Consider the following 16757-nt stretch of genomic DNA (forward strand, 5'->3'; position numbering starts at 1 on the left):
GAGCTGTGCGTTTTCAAAATGACTGTTACTAAAGGCAAAACACAAAGTTATTTACCTTTAACAACTTTGCAGTTGTAAAAATAGCTGGCAAAATCACTGAGGCTTGGCGATTTAAATAAACCCACAGTTCAACCACCACATAATTTAACATAGCAGCTATTAACTGCAGACAAGGACTTACAATCTACCAGTGCAAGATGAATTAAAATGGTAGCTATAAAAGAGGAATTATTATTTTCTTCCTTCCTTGTAAGCAGTGTCTAACTATGTGCGCACATACAGCATATATCTCCAAATCAAGCGTCAACGTTTCAGTCCTACATCTGGATCTTGATAAATGTCCAGATGTAGGACCGAAATGTTGATGCATAACCTATAATCACGTGGTTTTCCTGAATAGATACTGCTTTTCTGAAGATTGGTGAGTGCACCCCTTGATTTAATTTGGATGTATCAACAAGGACCCTTTGGGTAGCTACCCCCAGCATTTCTTTTAAGTTTTGACGTGAGTTTGGACCTCTTTGGATAATATAAATATATATACAGTACATACACACATGTATATTAAAAGCTTACATTAAGGCTGAATCTAAAAAAACGGAATTCGCCCATAGAGATCTCCCGAGAGGGAGGGGGGGGGGGGGGCAGCATGGTGTTTAAGAGGCTACACCTCAAAAGCAAATTTCAGGGCAAAAACATAAAAAAATTAGGATTTGGGAGTATTCTAAAGTTCCAACTGTCATTTTTTTCTGACACAACTCAGGGTAGGGGGTGAATTTAGACTTGGGGTTTGGTTTTATTAGGTAGCTCTCAAATTACCTCACAAATGCCCTATTATAGAGATAGGGAGCTTCAACTTGTTGCGCAGCGTCAGTAGGACTTTCCAACAGGGGGGTGTACTGTGGTGGCTTCACCTGGGTGCACCAAGATGGCTGTACTTTGCGAGCGGTAGTGGTGCCGGGACTCGGGGGAAGAAAGCAGGGGTTATCTGCGGCCTGGACCCGGGGGAGGTAGCGGGCGTTTTCTGCAGCGGTGTGGCCATTCGTGACGACGGTACGGGCATTAGCGGTGGCGGGACCCAGAGATCGGTGCGGGCTGCGGGACCCTGTGTGGGAGTCATCGGCGGTGCTGTGTTGGCACCAGTCCCTGCCAGGCAGCGGTGCCCATTTCATTTGCTGTAGAACTACAGGTACCAGCAGGCCCGTAATGCCTCGCATTCTGGTACTTGTGGCTCTCCAAGTACCAGCGGGGGAGGCTTGCCGACACCTGTAGTTCCACAGCAAAAGACAATATTTTTAACTCTTATTTGCACCACACATTCCACAATCAGCCTAGGCCTGGGATGACCAGCGATCTCCGTCCTGTGGTGACTAGTGGTCAGGGGTAATGCTTTGACTGGGGGACCCGGTGAAAGGGCTCCCTTGGCTGTGGCATCACCCCCCTCCCCTGCTAGAAAGGGTCCGGTGCTGGTTATGGTAAATACAGAAGAACCCTACTCATTTTATTCCCCTGTATTTCGAGAACCGGGACCAGCTCAAAGCCCAGTGCTACGTCATTTGTCCCCTATATTTTGGCAACCAGGACTAGATCTGATTAGCCTGGTGCTGGTTGTGCTTAATACAGGGGACCCCTATGTTGTTTGTGCAGATGGGGGGGGGGAGAGACAGAGTGCCACTGTTGGGGGGACAGAGTGGTGTAGATGGAAGAAGAAACAGTGGCACAAATGAGGGTGTGGCTGGGGAGAAGGTAGTGGTGCAGATGGAAGGAAACAGATTGGCATGGATGCAGGACGACAGGGCGGCGCGGATGGGGAAAAACAGATTGGTGCAGATGAGGGAGTAAAGAACTAGCACAGTTAGGAGACAACACAGCTGTAGGGATTGGGGAAGATAGAGCAGCTTGGAGGTGAAGATAGTGTACATGCATAGACAGAGTATGATAGTTTTAGAAATTAGGGAGATGAATGTGTATTGTGAATGTAATGGATGTATGGAGTGAGAAGGATGTTGGAACCCAGTAGGATTGTTGTGGTGACCGAATGGGAAGATTGTGAGCACTGAGTGGGATGTGGGTGCCACATAACTGCTCAGACCTCAGTTGCATAGACTGCAAGTGTGTATTCCAATGAGCACACAAGGGTGTAATGGCATACCATATCTGTATTGCGCAAGGTACATGTCCGTTAAGGCGTCAGCCGTAATGATCGGAATTTCATCGCTTTTTTAAGTATGAGTGGCAGAAATTCAGCAGATAGATAATATATAATATATATATATATATATATATATATATATATACACACACACACACACACACACACACACACATAGAATATAGGCACACAGCATATAATTTTGATCAGCAGAAGCTGTTTGTGCGTCCTATTCACATCTCTGTGCTAATAAGGCGCATTGGAAAGTAAGCAGGTATTGGAAAGTAAAACGTGGCACGAAGAGACGCTCGGGCTACAGCATGGTGCGACTAGAAGGGCTGTTTAACGTGCAAGGAGGCTAGATGTATATGGACACATCTGTACATCGGCATCTTAATGCACTGTTAAATGTGTTCTCAAGATGAATACGCACATATGCAATAATTTAGGGGTATGATGTCACTAAATGGAATATGTTCAGGGGGGCACAATTTATGCCCCTTTGTAAAAGACTTAGGCCCTCATTCAGAGCCACTCGCTAGCGGCAGTACGCTCGTTCCAAGCGATGTTCGCACATCTGCGCATGCGTACGGATCGTTATACGCATGCGCGAACCAGTCAGTGCGGCCGAAATTCATGTGCTCGCAATATAGCGAATGCCTGCTATTTTGAGTGACAGAATGAGGCGTATGTGGGTGGTAACAGGGGAAGGTGCTTGAAAACAGGGAGTGGAGATCAGAACGCAGGCGTGCTTAAAGGTCAAAACGGGCGTTTTATGGGTGTGCATAATTAATACAGCAGCGTCATTGACCACGTCACTGGGTTATTTTATAGTCAGAACTGCTCGCAAGATTGTGGTAGCAAAAACCAACCACAAGAATAGCGAGCAGTTCATACGCTGGTCGATGTACTCGATTAATCTAATAAATAGCGGACATGACGTATGGTGCGTGCGGCCAGGGGGCGTTTTTAACAAATAAACGAGCGTATGTTTTGCTCGCTCATTCAGACTTAGAGGTGTGAACAGACTGCAATTTGCGAACGGATCATTTGAATAGCCACCCCTTGTTTTTGAACGAACGACCGCAAATAGCGAACGGCTCTGAATCAGGCCCTTAATCAGTAAGGTTTTAGGGAAATTTTCAATTTAAGTTATAGAATTGCCTCATTTTCAGAGCAACCAAAGATTTCTGTATACCTGGCTCACGGGTGTTCCAGTTTGAATAGGAAAGGTCTTTCCTTCCATCCATAGTTTCCCAATAATAATCTCCATTTTTATCTAAGTCTCTCAGACTTGTCCAGAAATAGTTACTTTGCTCTCTCATTAACGAGTTTAGAAATTCCTGCTCAAATCTAACAAAATATTTAATAAGAAATAAAATAGGTTAAATCAAAGAATATTCAATATTCTGAAAAAAGAAAATCAAATGTGAAAGAAAAGTTAAGTTAAAAAATTAAATTACTTGTTTGTAATCGTGAGATTGCAACTTGCTTCAATGGAGACGACTTCTTTATTAATGAGATAGCAATACTGTCCATGTCTTCTCCAGTCCTGCAGCCAAACATAAAACTTTGTAAGCGGGTTTTAGGTCCTCTTTATATATACAGAGACCTCTACCTACAAATGATAATACTGGTCATATATGTGCAGATCAGGTCTAACAACCATATAGGAATCCAGTTGATCAGACCAAACCAAGCAGTGATGTTTGTTGAGAATGCACACAATAAAAAGGGGGGTCCGCAAAATAAATTATATATATATATATATATATATACACACATACATACACACATAATATATATATATATATATATATATATATATATATATATATATACATATTGTGACAGTTAGGCTAGGGGGTCCCTCTCCTGGGTAGAGGACTCCTTCCTTACACACACACACACAGCAGCAGGGAAGCAGCACACCAGTCTGGATGCAAGTACAAGCTGGTCGGCGCCAGTCTTTATTGTACAATGTCAGAAATAACACAAAGAAAACATAAACGTAAATCCTAGGCCAGTCGGGGCACTAACTTCACAGGTAGTTCCCTCACTACCAGAACCTGGCAGGGCCTAATGCCCTCACCAGCAACAAAAGCACAGCACAACACTTACAGTTAGGTTTTCAAGTGTCTCTGAGCAAACTCCCTGTCTGCTCTCCCAGGTGAGACAATCAGCACTCAACACACTAGGCTTATATTGGCCACTCTCAGGTGGAAACCTTAACAAGCCTGTTACCAGGCTAAGAGAACCAAAACCTGGAGTGGCCGTGGGTGAAGCCCTCCCTCTCCTCTCACCCACAACCCCCAGGTCCCAAACCGGCTTTTCAAAAAGCCGAGACTCAAGCCTGCTACACTGCAGACTTTCTCCTGGGGATTTTAAACACATAGGACAGGAATCTGGGATAAATGTCCCTGCCACAGACCACTTTACCAGTGATCCTATCACAATATATTTATTTGTATTAATACTTGGCTAATCTTACTACTGTAGGTTGAGGTTGGGGTACTTATTCAAGCTCCATTAATGATCACACATATCACAGGCCATTCTATTTCCCAGGTATGCAGGATCTCTGCCATTTCCAATATACCCATACTGATCAGTGCTAAGTTGTACTACCACAGGAAACAGAATATATATGAATTTTAAGTGCTGCAGTTATCTCAGAGCGGTCTTGTGTCAAGAGCACAGAGAGTGGCCGACTGGGCAGCTAAACATTCAAATTGTCCTGCCAGCTCTAAAACTATGAAAAAAAGGCTTAAATTAATCACCAATTCATTAGTGCACGGCTACACTTCGTTAATGTGAAAGTCAGATTTTCTTGTCGGAAAGGGAGTGCAGTGTGAAGATCCACTTTGTGTTTATGAAAACTAAGAATGGCGATGGCAAGAAAGCTACAGTCACACGAATAAGTACATCTTCTTCCAATTCTGTTTATCTACAAATAGGGACATAATTGACAATCACCTAGTCCTTTCCAAGACAAAGTGCACTGCTTCAATTCAAAGATGTTTGAGAACATTTGCTTATACACACACAGTGCAAGTTCTTCATTAATTTAGTTTTCAGTTGTAGATTCGCTGATGTGCTTAGGATCATTGTGCTGATCCAGTTTCATCCAAGCCTCAGTTGCCTGAGAGATTTCCTCATATTTTCCTTTAAGAAGACTTAGGATGGACTCGAGTATTGAGAGCTGTACAGTAGCTGCAAAACATTGCCAAATCGTCAGCCCTCAATGCTAAACATTGATATGAGCTTCCTGTGATTATGTGCGGTGCTTGATTTTATGATGAAGACAGTACTGTGCATTAGAACCAAACATTTCCACTTTGGTTTCATCTGTGCAAAAGATATTGGGGCTAATTCAGAGAAGTGTGCTAACCATCTCCGATTGTACCGTTCTGCGCCGGCGCAAGACCCGCACTGCACATGTGCAGTACGGGTCCTGCGTGATCGCACGCAGAGCGGCAGCAGACTGTCAGTGACTGGACAGCCTGTCGTCGTTTATGGGCAGGGCGGGGGCGGCAACAGCCTACAATTACTCAAACGGAGGCATGTCGCCGCCAATGGGGGAGAGGGAATAGGCCAGGATCTCCGTCAGCTGCAGAGATTTCCTGACATCTTTTGAACAACTGTGCCCACCAGCTTGAGTGACCCCATGGTCACTCAGCCGGCAAAGGATCACGTAGATGTTCCGAAACTGCGTCCATGGACGCAGATGAGAACAATAATGCATGCAGGAGGCAGGATGCCTCCTGCTGCATGGCCATATTAGTGTTATCGCAGCTGCTACCATGGTAGCAGCTGCGATAGCAATAGCGTTGGACTTTGAGTCACCCCCATTGTTCCAGAGCCTTATGTTTCACTAAGATGCAACTTTACAAGCTATACTGTAATATTTGTCTGGAGAGAAGGGACTTTATCCTGGTTACCCTTGCATAAAGGCCATACTCAATCAGTCTTTTTTTGAGTCATGATCCTTAACATTTACAATGTTGATAGAGGCCTGTAGATGTAATGTTTAGGCTCTTTGCGGTTGAGCAGTGTAAAGTCTGATGTTTGGACAAGTTTGCTGGGCTGCCAGCTACTGGGAAGATATACATGATCTCCGTTGTTTTCTTTTTTCATTTATAAATAGTATTTGTCACTGAAGAATGTTTGGCCTCAAATTGTTTTTCAACGGCCTTCTACCCCTTCCAAGCTGATATGTAGTAACAATTGCTTGTCTCGTCTGTGTTAATTACAGATGTCTTTACTAGTTGGAAAAACCACAAACCGGACCGGATTGCCAAAGACTCTGCTTCTGTACAAGTGTGATAGCACTTCCTATAGGTCAGATCATTTGAGGCATGTGCGGTTTATGTTCCTTACTGACAAACAAGCGGACATGGTGTGATTACTTTTTCACAGATGGCTTCATGTGTCTTTATTTTTTGCTGAATAAATATTGACAAAGCAAAATATTTTAGCAGGTGACTATAAAATTAAACAAATTGTATGACCTTGTTATCATTTGATAAGTTAATTATGTCCCGATATCTGAAAACAAATATCAGATTTGGTAGAATGTACTTTCTTTTCCCATGACTGTCTGTATATACAGATAGGAGACAACGGTTAGGTGAAAAAGTTACCTACAAAGTGAGAGAGCACAAAGGGAACAAACTAAGGGACCCCACTGCAGTGCTGTGTATGCAACAAAGGCCTTCAGAATGAGGGTACAGTACCAAGGCAAAACTGGAGAGCAGCTTTAGCAGAATGTGGTGCAAAAGCAAACCTGAACAGGATAAAGGAGGGAGCACTTCACTGATATGGGAGAGCAGAAGTCAGGGTCTATAGGCCAGCTCTCTTGGCTCCTCTAAACAGGATGGTCCTTGGAATCGATAAGCAGGATGCAGTTCTGTATCTAGGTACAGTGGCTCACTGGAGATGCAAGTGCAGGCTGCATTAGCTAATCTACTTGTGTAACAGAATCTGGCTGCACCACACTTGCTGCTCATGCAGGAAGTTATTTCCTTAGAATCCCTGCTACAGACAACGCTGCACAGTTCCTGTACAGGGTCCAAGTGGTCTTGCACCTTCCACACAGGAAACAGCAGGTGAGTATTCAGCATGAGCTGTTACCTGGTGACCACCATCTTTGGAGGATGACAGTGGGGTGGGGGCAATCATCTCAGGTGTACAAAGGTGCTACTGCAGAGGGAAATGGAACACACTGTTTACCGCTTATCTATTGATAGTCAACTTCCAGAACAGTTTCCAGAGTACTGTATTCTGACTTACAGCCGTATTCAATTTGGAGTGAAAAGTCCATGCTGGACTTAGGTTATTTTTTTTTGTTTTTTTAAGTGGTCCCATCAAATTTGGGGTAAATGAAAATGGGTACTAGCATATTTTTAAGGCCCTAAAGTGTTTTTTTTTTTTTTTTTAAATTGTGCATATTTGCAGCTGTCGCTAATAACCTATTCTAGAAAACACCTGCCGCATACTTGCAGAATAGCCCTGAACCTATTTTTAAACATTTTTTTCCTTTTTTTTTCACCCCAAATTTTTAATTAATTTTTTGGGGTGTCCCTATTTTTTTTTTTTTTTTAAACTTTTTTTTGACAGTTTATTTTTAAATGTCATTCAGAGGGGTGCAGGCTATTTTTTTTAAGCCTACACCCCTAAACCCCAATTCTGACTTTTTTTTGCCATGTAAAACATGGTGAAAAGTTATCCCCGTTTTTTTTCAAAGTGAGAGGCACATATAGAAACCGTTGTAATTCCTACACCGTTCACCTGATTTGGATGTAATTACCCTCAAATTAAATCTGAAAGTCTGCAGTTAAAGCACATCTTGTTTGTTTCATTTCAAAGCCATTGTGGTTTATGAATAGAGGCCAAAATATGAAAATTCTGTCAATGTCCCAATATTTATGCACCTGACTGTGTGTGTGTGTGTGTGTGTGTGTGTGTGTGTGTGTGTGTGTGTGTGTGTATATATATATATATATATATATATATATATATATACACACACACACACATACGCACACACACACATATACATACATACATAAGTAAATAAATAGAACAAGACTGGGTCCGCTGCCCTACGTCCCTTTACCTCTGCAGGTCTGAGGATAAAGTAAAAAATAAACAAAATCCTCACACAAGAACCATGCAGTAGAGCAGGAGGGATATAGCAAAGAGAAGATGGCTGAATACAACACCACACACAGTGAGGCAGGAGGGTGGTTATCGCAGCGAGGAGAAAGGTTGATCATAACCTGTCTGTGTCCCTCTTGCAAAAGGAGAAAGGTTATAATAAAAAATAAAAAAATAAAAATTAGCCACCAATGTGTGCTCATCCGCAGTACCTATTTAAGTGTTTCCCACAATTAGACAACCTTCATTTATTGTTTTTCTACATGCCCTTCTAAAAAGTAATATATGGCTTTATGTTCTGGCTTGCCTCTGTAATTTACCAATCCCTTTATATGATCTAGGCTTAGCTGTTTATTTACCGTTGACCTTGGATATATCAGCTATGCGAATTAGCTACAACTGTATCACACAAAGCAATATTGTTCTCATCTACAAACACAGCCATGTGGAGGCATTTTCCAGCACTTGTTACTACATGTATGATGTACGTCTCACTCTCAGAAATGCAGGTATAGAAACCGTGTGCTGGGAGAGACGACCAAGGGAGAGATATAGGCTAAGTAACTGTACACAAGTTACACACGCCTTTATCTCACTTTAAACACTCCTAATAAGATGTAAACCGTAGCCGGACATCCTGTGTAGGTTTATATCTGTGGTGCCATGTGCATGATAAGGCTGTGACCCACATCATCCATTTCCTTTGGTATACAAAGTGATAGTTTGTTCGGGGTAAAGCTAATCGGCACATGGCACCATAAAACAAGCCCCTATATATTATTTTGGGATGTAGTCATAATCCCGGCTGACGGTATTTTCTGTCTCAGTAAAAGCATCAGGAAAGCGGAGTCGGAGAGACCATTTACCTTATCTTGTGGGCATCCAGAGTCAGATTTGGTACCAGTTTTCATTATACCAGATTTCTTACATATGGAATTAAAGTTTTCGGAACAGTTTCTAACATGCCAGCGACCGGTCTGTTGAAGAAGATAAATAAACAAATATAAATTTACCCTAAAGATTTGCTGTGAAAATAAGAAAAAAAGATTATTAATCCCAGGTCGCCTTCTTCATTAGATAGGACCCATTTCACACATATATGCCCAAACTAGGCCACCTCCCAGGACGTACCAGGCGCTGTCCACTCCTCCTAAGCTCTAGGCATCTGCCGCTGATATGGCAGAGTCTTTTTAGGATGTAACTGGGCTAAAAGCAAGCAGGGCCGGCACTTCCATTAGGTCTTGCCTCTCCTGGAAGCCATTTGAGGACACCCGGTGAAGGCTGCTTACCCCAGCGACAGGCACCAGTCTACACCCGCCTCTCCCCCAAAAAAACAGTGCAAGCCAAAAAAAAATCCATGCAGCTAGACACGAGAGGCGTGTGCACAGGAGGTCCCGGCATTTGCTGTGATAGAGATATCAGGAGGCCAGTGCAACAAGCCCTGCTGAAACCCGCCGAGTGAACAATTCCCTCTGACACAAGCTGCTTGAGGTACGGTGCAGGATGGAGCACCGGACCAGGCACACTTGCACTGCCAAACACCGAATACAGCAGCCGAAAACTGAGGTTAACCAAGGCGGTAGGGCAAGAAAGGTTTAGTTTCAGGGCCGGTGCAAGGTTTCTTGGCACCCTAGGCAAAACTTCGGGAGAGGGAGAGAGAGAGAGAACCTTATTCAGAGGTGGACGCATTTAAAACACTGGGTGTCTGCACATGCACTGCACATATTTTCTAATGGTTACCACCAGGGAACACATTAGAATTGCATGGCGATCCATGCAACTCCGATAGGTGTTCCTGGGCAGTGACTGTCATCAGTGGGCGTGTTGGTGTCAGGGACAGCGTCGAAAGATGCAGTTCCACTGACACTGGTGGCCATATACCATCAGACATTCTGAGCAACCATAGGGTCACTCTAATGTCCAATGGTGTGGCCGATGTCCCCTCGAAAGTGAGACTTGTACGGCACCACGGCAGATTAAAGCCGCAGCAAGTAGGCGTCTAAGTAGGCAGCGATATAGATAGAACACACAAAGTTCACAGCTACTGAGAATCAACACTGGGCTCTGTTCTTGGACTGGTTGGGGGAAAGAGTGGAAAGGGCCGAACGAACGCCTTTATTTCCACCATTGGCTGTTGCCCGTGATTAGGACCACTATTGCTACACATGGGTGTGGCAATATATTAACAGGATAAAATAAATAAATCAGACTCCATGATGAATATTATATATCAACGACACACATTTTTCGCATTCCGGACTCTCCGCCTACATCGCGTGTTTTGGATGTGGAAACGTATAGTGTGCACCCTCGCTATTCACCGTATTCAATTGCAAACCACGCGAAAATGGCAAGCCACAAAGTCGGAGCAGGCGAAAAGTGCTGTCAGAAATGGGGAAATCAGCCTGGAACCCCCCACATTGGGGATCAATGTAGATGTCCCTGAATAGCCCTAATAAAGATATTTGGGTACCTAAGTTGTTTCAATAGCTTCTTATTAGCGTCTTTGCACAAGTGGTGAAGAATGGCATTAAGCTGTATTTTTAGTTGAAAATAAGTAGTCCTGTTAAATTTTGGGTACCTGAAAATAGATGCTAGCATATTTAAATGTCTCTAAAGTCAAGTTTAAATAAAAGTGAAATTCCTCAGTCACACAAGCACCTGCAATCCCAAAAACACTTGGCCCCTTCTTAGAGCACCCCCAGAACCTTATTTTGCTACTTTTTGAAGTTGTCCCCCCACTTTGTGCTTTTTCGTCCCCAAAATGAAAGTACATTTTTAGGGTGTTCTTTTTCAGGGATTTTTTGACACAGTTGTCCTTTGGGGGGTTGTCCCAAAGGTCCTGAGTGGTTTCCCCACCTTTGCACCACAAAATTAAAATGTTGCACTTCTTTTCTCCTGCTATTTAGAGGCAAATCTTTTTCGCCTATTACATTGCATTGACTTTCAGCGTACGCGAAACCCGGATAGAATTGAATACGGAGATAAGTTACCGCCACGTGAAAAGCCCCGATACGTGATACTTTTCCGTGGATCTCGGGTTTTCGCGTCAAATTAAATACGGCCCTTGGTATTAATACCCACTTGAAATACAGGAGAAAAAAAAAAAAAAAAAAGAGAAACAAAATAGCAACCTTCCCAGTGTTATAGGCATTCTGTAAACAGCAAAAGGAAAATGCAATATATTTTCAATTACATTTAGAGCATCCAGGTTCCTGGGTCTCCAGGTTTTGTGTGACCAGTTATATTAAATGGAGATGATATTGTATGTATGTATGCATGTATGTATGTGTGCAATATATTGTACATGTGATGCGGATATATGAATAAACACTAAAGGGGGAATTCAATTAGTTACAGTAATTTATCGCTGCTAATTGATCAGCTGGGGGCTATTCAATCAAGAAGGTGAAAAAAAAAATATTGCAGATAACAACCCTGTTTTCGCATTCGTGCCCACAAAAACACATAGAATCGTCATAAGTTCACGGACCCACAGTATATATTTTCGGGCGTATCACATTTTTTTTTTTTTTTGCGCAAAAAAAAAAGGGATGTAATTGAATTGCACAGGGGAAAAAAATGCAACTAACTCCTGTTTTTCGAGTGCAAAAATTTAACAGGGCTAATTGCATTACCCCCTAATAACACTGTACAACAAAGTAATACTTTTAATTTGTTTCCTTTCTAAAAAATAGTCATACATTACTAATTTGAGGTCAAGAAAAACAAATGATTTCAGAATGTTTTTACTAGCTCTATTTTTTGAGCTACACTACTTGCACTATACTGTATGTACAATAGTAATATAGTCATAGTGAAAAGCTATTTTAAAATAATCTGATATTTTCTTAATAGAAAATAAATACCAGTTGTTTTAATTCAATCAATCACAAATAAGAACACAAAACGAAACAAACATACAGCATATGAAACAAACATACAGCATACGATAGTACTATCTAATATAGTGGCCTACTCATGGGGGTGCTTTCTCTTTGCTTGTCACTTGTACTCCTCTTCTGGGGCATCTCTTGTCACTGTCCAACAGTAGTGATTCACCTACCCTGATATCTTTGTTCCATTGCTGAAATATCTTGGTGGAATCGCTCACTATGCCTGTCACTCAGTGCACCACAGTTATCTTGTGTGGGTAATCCTGTGAATCGCATATATTTGAATAGGGGAGGGGACATTACTGATTAATTTAATTGGGTCATTAGCCCCCCCCCCCCCCCTCTACGCGGAACGCAGATTGCTGGTAACATTCTCTCCATTCTGCCCACTTCACTAGGAATATCCCTACATCATCATAAATGGGTTATATCTCGGAACTCAGAGCTAACAGTTTTAAATGTCATATTCATTCTTTGCTGAAATCAATTAGAAGTAACTATTTTCACATCGGAAACATTTTCATTGTTGTGCAGTGTAATAATACTGACTATATAACAAATATTTCTTGCGTTATCAATTCAGTGTTCATTAGGAAACAAAGAATTATCGCACACTCCTATAAATTATTCTGGCTATTAGAAGTCCTCAGAGTTACAAGACCTATATTAATGCAGCTTCAACAAACTATCACAATATTTTTGCTTCACAGTCCGCGTTCCTGGCTAATGAGTCAGGCCTTATCCAAACCAAGCACCCCTATACACTCACCTGTCAGGTCTTACCCAAACCAAACCACCCCTATACACTCACCTGTCAGACCTTACCCAAACCAAGCCACCCCTATACACTCACCTGTCAGACCTTACCCAAAGCAAGCCACCCCTATACACTCACCTGTCAGACCTTACCCAAACCAAGCCACCCCTATACACTCACCTGTCAGACCTTACCCAAACCAAGCCACCCCTATACACTCACCTGTCAGACCTTACCCAAACCAAGCCACCCCTATACACTCACCTGTCAGACCTTACCCAAACCAAGCCACCCCTATACACTCACCTGTCAGACCTTACCCAAACCAAGCCACCCCTATACACTCACCTGTCAGGTCTTACCCAAACCAAGCACTACTATACACTCACCTGCCCTGAGAACGACACACAGTTCGGGGTCACATTGAAAGGCGGAAGTGGTTCATTTTTATCCCAGTATGTAAAATGAGCTGCTGTCCCATCAGACCATTTAAATAAAGCTGGGACAGACTGACTTCGAAACCCTGACCAAATATTTTCAGTTTCTGGAAAGGATTAAAAAAACATAAATAAATAAATCGATTAAAAAAAAAAAAAAAAAAAGAGATGAGCTTTGAGTTTTGTGAAAAAGAACATTTGAATGCAATATTAATTCTCCATAATATATTTAGCCAGGCACAACATGAGTAAGCAATAGGAGAAGAATAATCGCTGTAATTTTTACACGTTACCAAATAATAAAGTATGTCCAGTAACATGTTTTAAAAAGGTGCTTAAGATAGTTTATATAGACTTACATATTTTGTATAACATTTCCTTAACTGCTATAAAAAACATCTGACCATGTCTGTGCAGCTTACCTGGCCTACTGATATGGTTATGTCCAAATCCCATTATCTTTATCCATCATTTCTTTAAAAGCCTCAATGTAACAATGTAGGAGAATGGTCTGCCTAGATCTGATGTAATAGGGACCATGACAAGACCCAGCATTCCGATTAAAGACTAAGGGGTCTATTTACTAAGCCTTGGATGGAGATAAAGTACCAACCAACCAGCTCCTGTCATTTTTCAGACACAGCCTGTGAAATGGCAGTTAGGAGCTGTTTGGCTGGTGCTTTATCTTCATTCACCTTATCTCCATCCAAGGCTTAATAGACTCCTAAATATGGATCATTGCTTGAACTGTACAGAGTGGTAGCATAACACTATGGGGTCTATTTACTAAGCAGTGTTTGGAGACAGAGTGAAAAGTGATAAGAAAGTGTTAAGGTGCCAGCCAATCAGCTCCCAACTGTCATTTTTCAAAAACAGCCTTTGAGATGACAGTTGGGAGCTGATTGGCTGGCACATTATCACTTTTCACTCTGTCTCCTAACTGCTTAGTAAATAGACCCCCAAATCCCTAACATACATTCAATAATGTGTACATCAGACACAGGCTGCAGCACCTTCATTACATGACTAAAAGAAAAGGAGTTCCATAAAAGTAATGTTCTAACACAGAACAAGATGTAATACTCAACTTCTAGCCAGTGGAGATGAGGGGGGGGCTGGGTCTGTCACCCCCTCCCCTATCAGCGGCAGTGCCTCCCCAGCCCAGCACACTCTGCTGCGTGATGGGCTGCGGTGGGTGGACGGAGGCTTGCTGACGATGATCAGCAGCAGCTGTCTCTCCTTGGCTGTGCGGTGAAGAGATTGTACTGATCCGCCCGATCCCCCCTATCACCCCCCCTACCACCCCCCCTCCCCATCATCCCCCCCATCATATCCCCCCCGTTCCCCCCTCACCCTGATGGTTCCAAACTTCTTCCATTTATGGATGATTGAGGCCACTGTGCTCATTGGGACCTTCTAAGCATCAGATATTTTTTTGTACCCTTCGCCAGATTTGTGCCTTGAGACAATCCTGTCTCGGAGGTCTACAGACAATTCTTAGGACTTCAAGCTTGGTTTGTGCTTGGACATGTACTGTCAAGTGTGCTACCTTATATAGACAGGTGTCTGCCTTTCAAAATCATGTCCAATCAACTGAATTTACCACAGGTGGACTCCAATTAAGCTGTAGGAACAACTCAAGGATGATCAGTGGAAAGAGGATGCACCTAAGCTCAATTTTGAGCTTCATGGCAAAGGCCGTGAATACTTATGTACATGTGATTTCTTAGTGTTTTTTTTTTTTTTTTTATTAAATTTGCAAAAATCTCAAAAAAACTTTTTATACATTGTCATTATAGGGTATTTGGGTGTAGAATTTTCAGGACAAAAAATGTATTTATTCCATTTTGAAATAAGGCTGTAACATAACAAAATGTGGAAAAAGTGACGTGCTGTAAATACTTTCCGGATGCACTGTACATACACACTGATAGTATGTTCTAGCACAGGCAGGAAGAGTAAAATGAATTAGGGAGGGAGCATAATAAATGAGGGAGGAATAAATGTAACTACATATGTGTCCAAATTGCTGGTTGTGCCAAAGAGGAGGATTTACCTTTTCTTTGACTCCATTGGGGGCTGGGATCACTCTGGGTATATCTTGGAGAGGGAGAATCTGGGCACCAAAAAGTTACTGATTTTCTTCCAGCAGTCCCCTGGCTCCCTCTCCACTATACACCGAGGGAGAAGTAAGACCGGCACACACGTCAGAGAAAGGTGCACCAAGAACCGTCATCAGGAAATAAACCCCACAATCCAGGTGTCAGGTTGGGCGCCCTGTGCCCCCTATGGAGTCGAAGAAAAGGATTTATCAAGGTAAGACAATAAACCCTCCTTTCTTTTTTCTCCACTAGAAGGCACAGGGATCACTCTGGGACATCCTAAAGCTGTCCCTCGATGGGCGGGGGCGCTCCTGGGCTACACTGGGAACCCCCTTTTTGCCTGAAGGCTGTGCACGAAGACGCAAAGGTGACAACTGCATAAGAGTGTGGGCAAACAACCACGTGGAAGCTCTACAGAGTTGTACCACAGAAACGCCCCATTGAGCCTCCCAAGAAGGTCCCACTGATCTGGCGTAATGAGAAGTCACCACATTAGAGGCAGGAACCCAGTTTCTGAAAATCGTACAGGACCACAGAGAAACTGATCTCCGGGTCTGTACATGGAAAAATTACTGGAAAGCCTTCAGTCCTATATGCATCCTCTGATGAGGAATCCAGAACGCGGAAAGCCGGATCAACACAACTCTGGTAGTAACTCAAGTGAGATAACCGAATGGCCCGATCCAAGTATAAGAACAGAGAGGGGGAGCGACAAGGTGCTCAAAGAGACACCCACTGTGCTAAACAATGGCAAGTAGTAAGACAGCTGTCCCGGTAAACCAACGACCACAAAGAAGGAATTAAGGACTCCTAAGGGAGCCTACTGAAGAACCAAGAAAAGGTTCTATGGAGCCACCTGGGAAGAACAACTGGTGACTGCACACAGAGGACGCCCTAAAAAAAGAAAATGTCGAACCTCTGGTAGGTGCAGAAGCAGTCATTGGAGGAGAAATGATAGGTCTGAGACTTGTATCCCCAGGAAGTGGGCCAAAGGCCCAAATTCACAGAAAGAGAGAATTCATAGCTGGAATGATATGGGAAAGAAGTCTCTAAGAATATATTACCCAAAATAATAATTTGGGAAAACCACAGTGCTTTGGTATAAGTTACAAATTGAATAAAAGTCCAGATCTGTGCTTGAAGAAGGACGCTATTCCAAAATGCATCGTGCAGACGCCATGCTCACCACTCGGGATTCCTGAATACATTCTACCTAGAAGGCTTCTTGCTTGTGGTGTGTTGCTGAACCTAGCC

At 42.8% G+C, this 16757-nt stretch overlaps 1 protein-coding gene across 1 annotated transcript in view; it reads right to left on the reverse strand.

The window, feature by feature from the left end:
* The window catches only part of LY75 (lymphocyte antigen 75), a 185778-nt gene that overhangs the window by 91605 nt on the left and 77416 nt on the right, over nt 1–16757 (reverse strand). The window contains exons 8-11 of the mRNA XM_088474805.1: nt 13354–13508; nt 9178–9288; nt 3616–3704; nt 3351–3505 (exon numbers count right to left, since the gene is read on the reverse strand). Of these exons, the coding sequence (XP_088330931.1) occupies nt 3351–3505; nt 3616–3704; nt 9178–9288; nt 13354–13508 (510 nt within the window). The remainder of the gene's footprint in view (nt 1–3350; nt 3506–3615; nt 3705–9177; nt 9289–13353; nt 13509–16757) is intronic.

This window comes from Taudactylus pleione, unplaced genomic scaffold, assembly GCF_031769625.1.
Source record: "Taudactylus pleione unplaced genomic scaffold, aTauple2 ptg000156l, whole genome shotgun sequence".
In the NCBI taxonomy this organism is placed as follows: domain Eukaryota; kingdom Metazoa; phylum Chordata; class Amphibia; order Anura; family Myobatrachidae; genus Taudactylus; species Taudactylus pleione.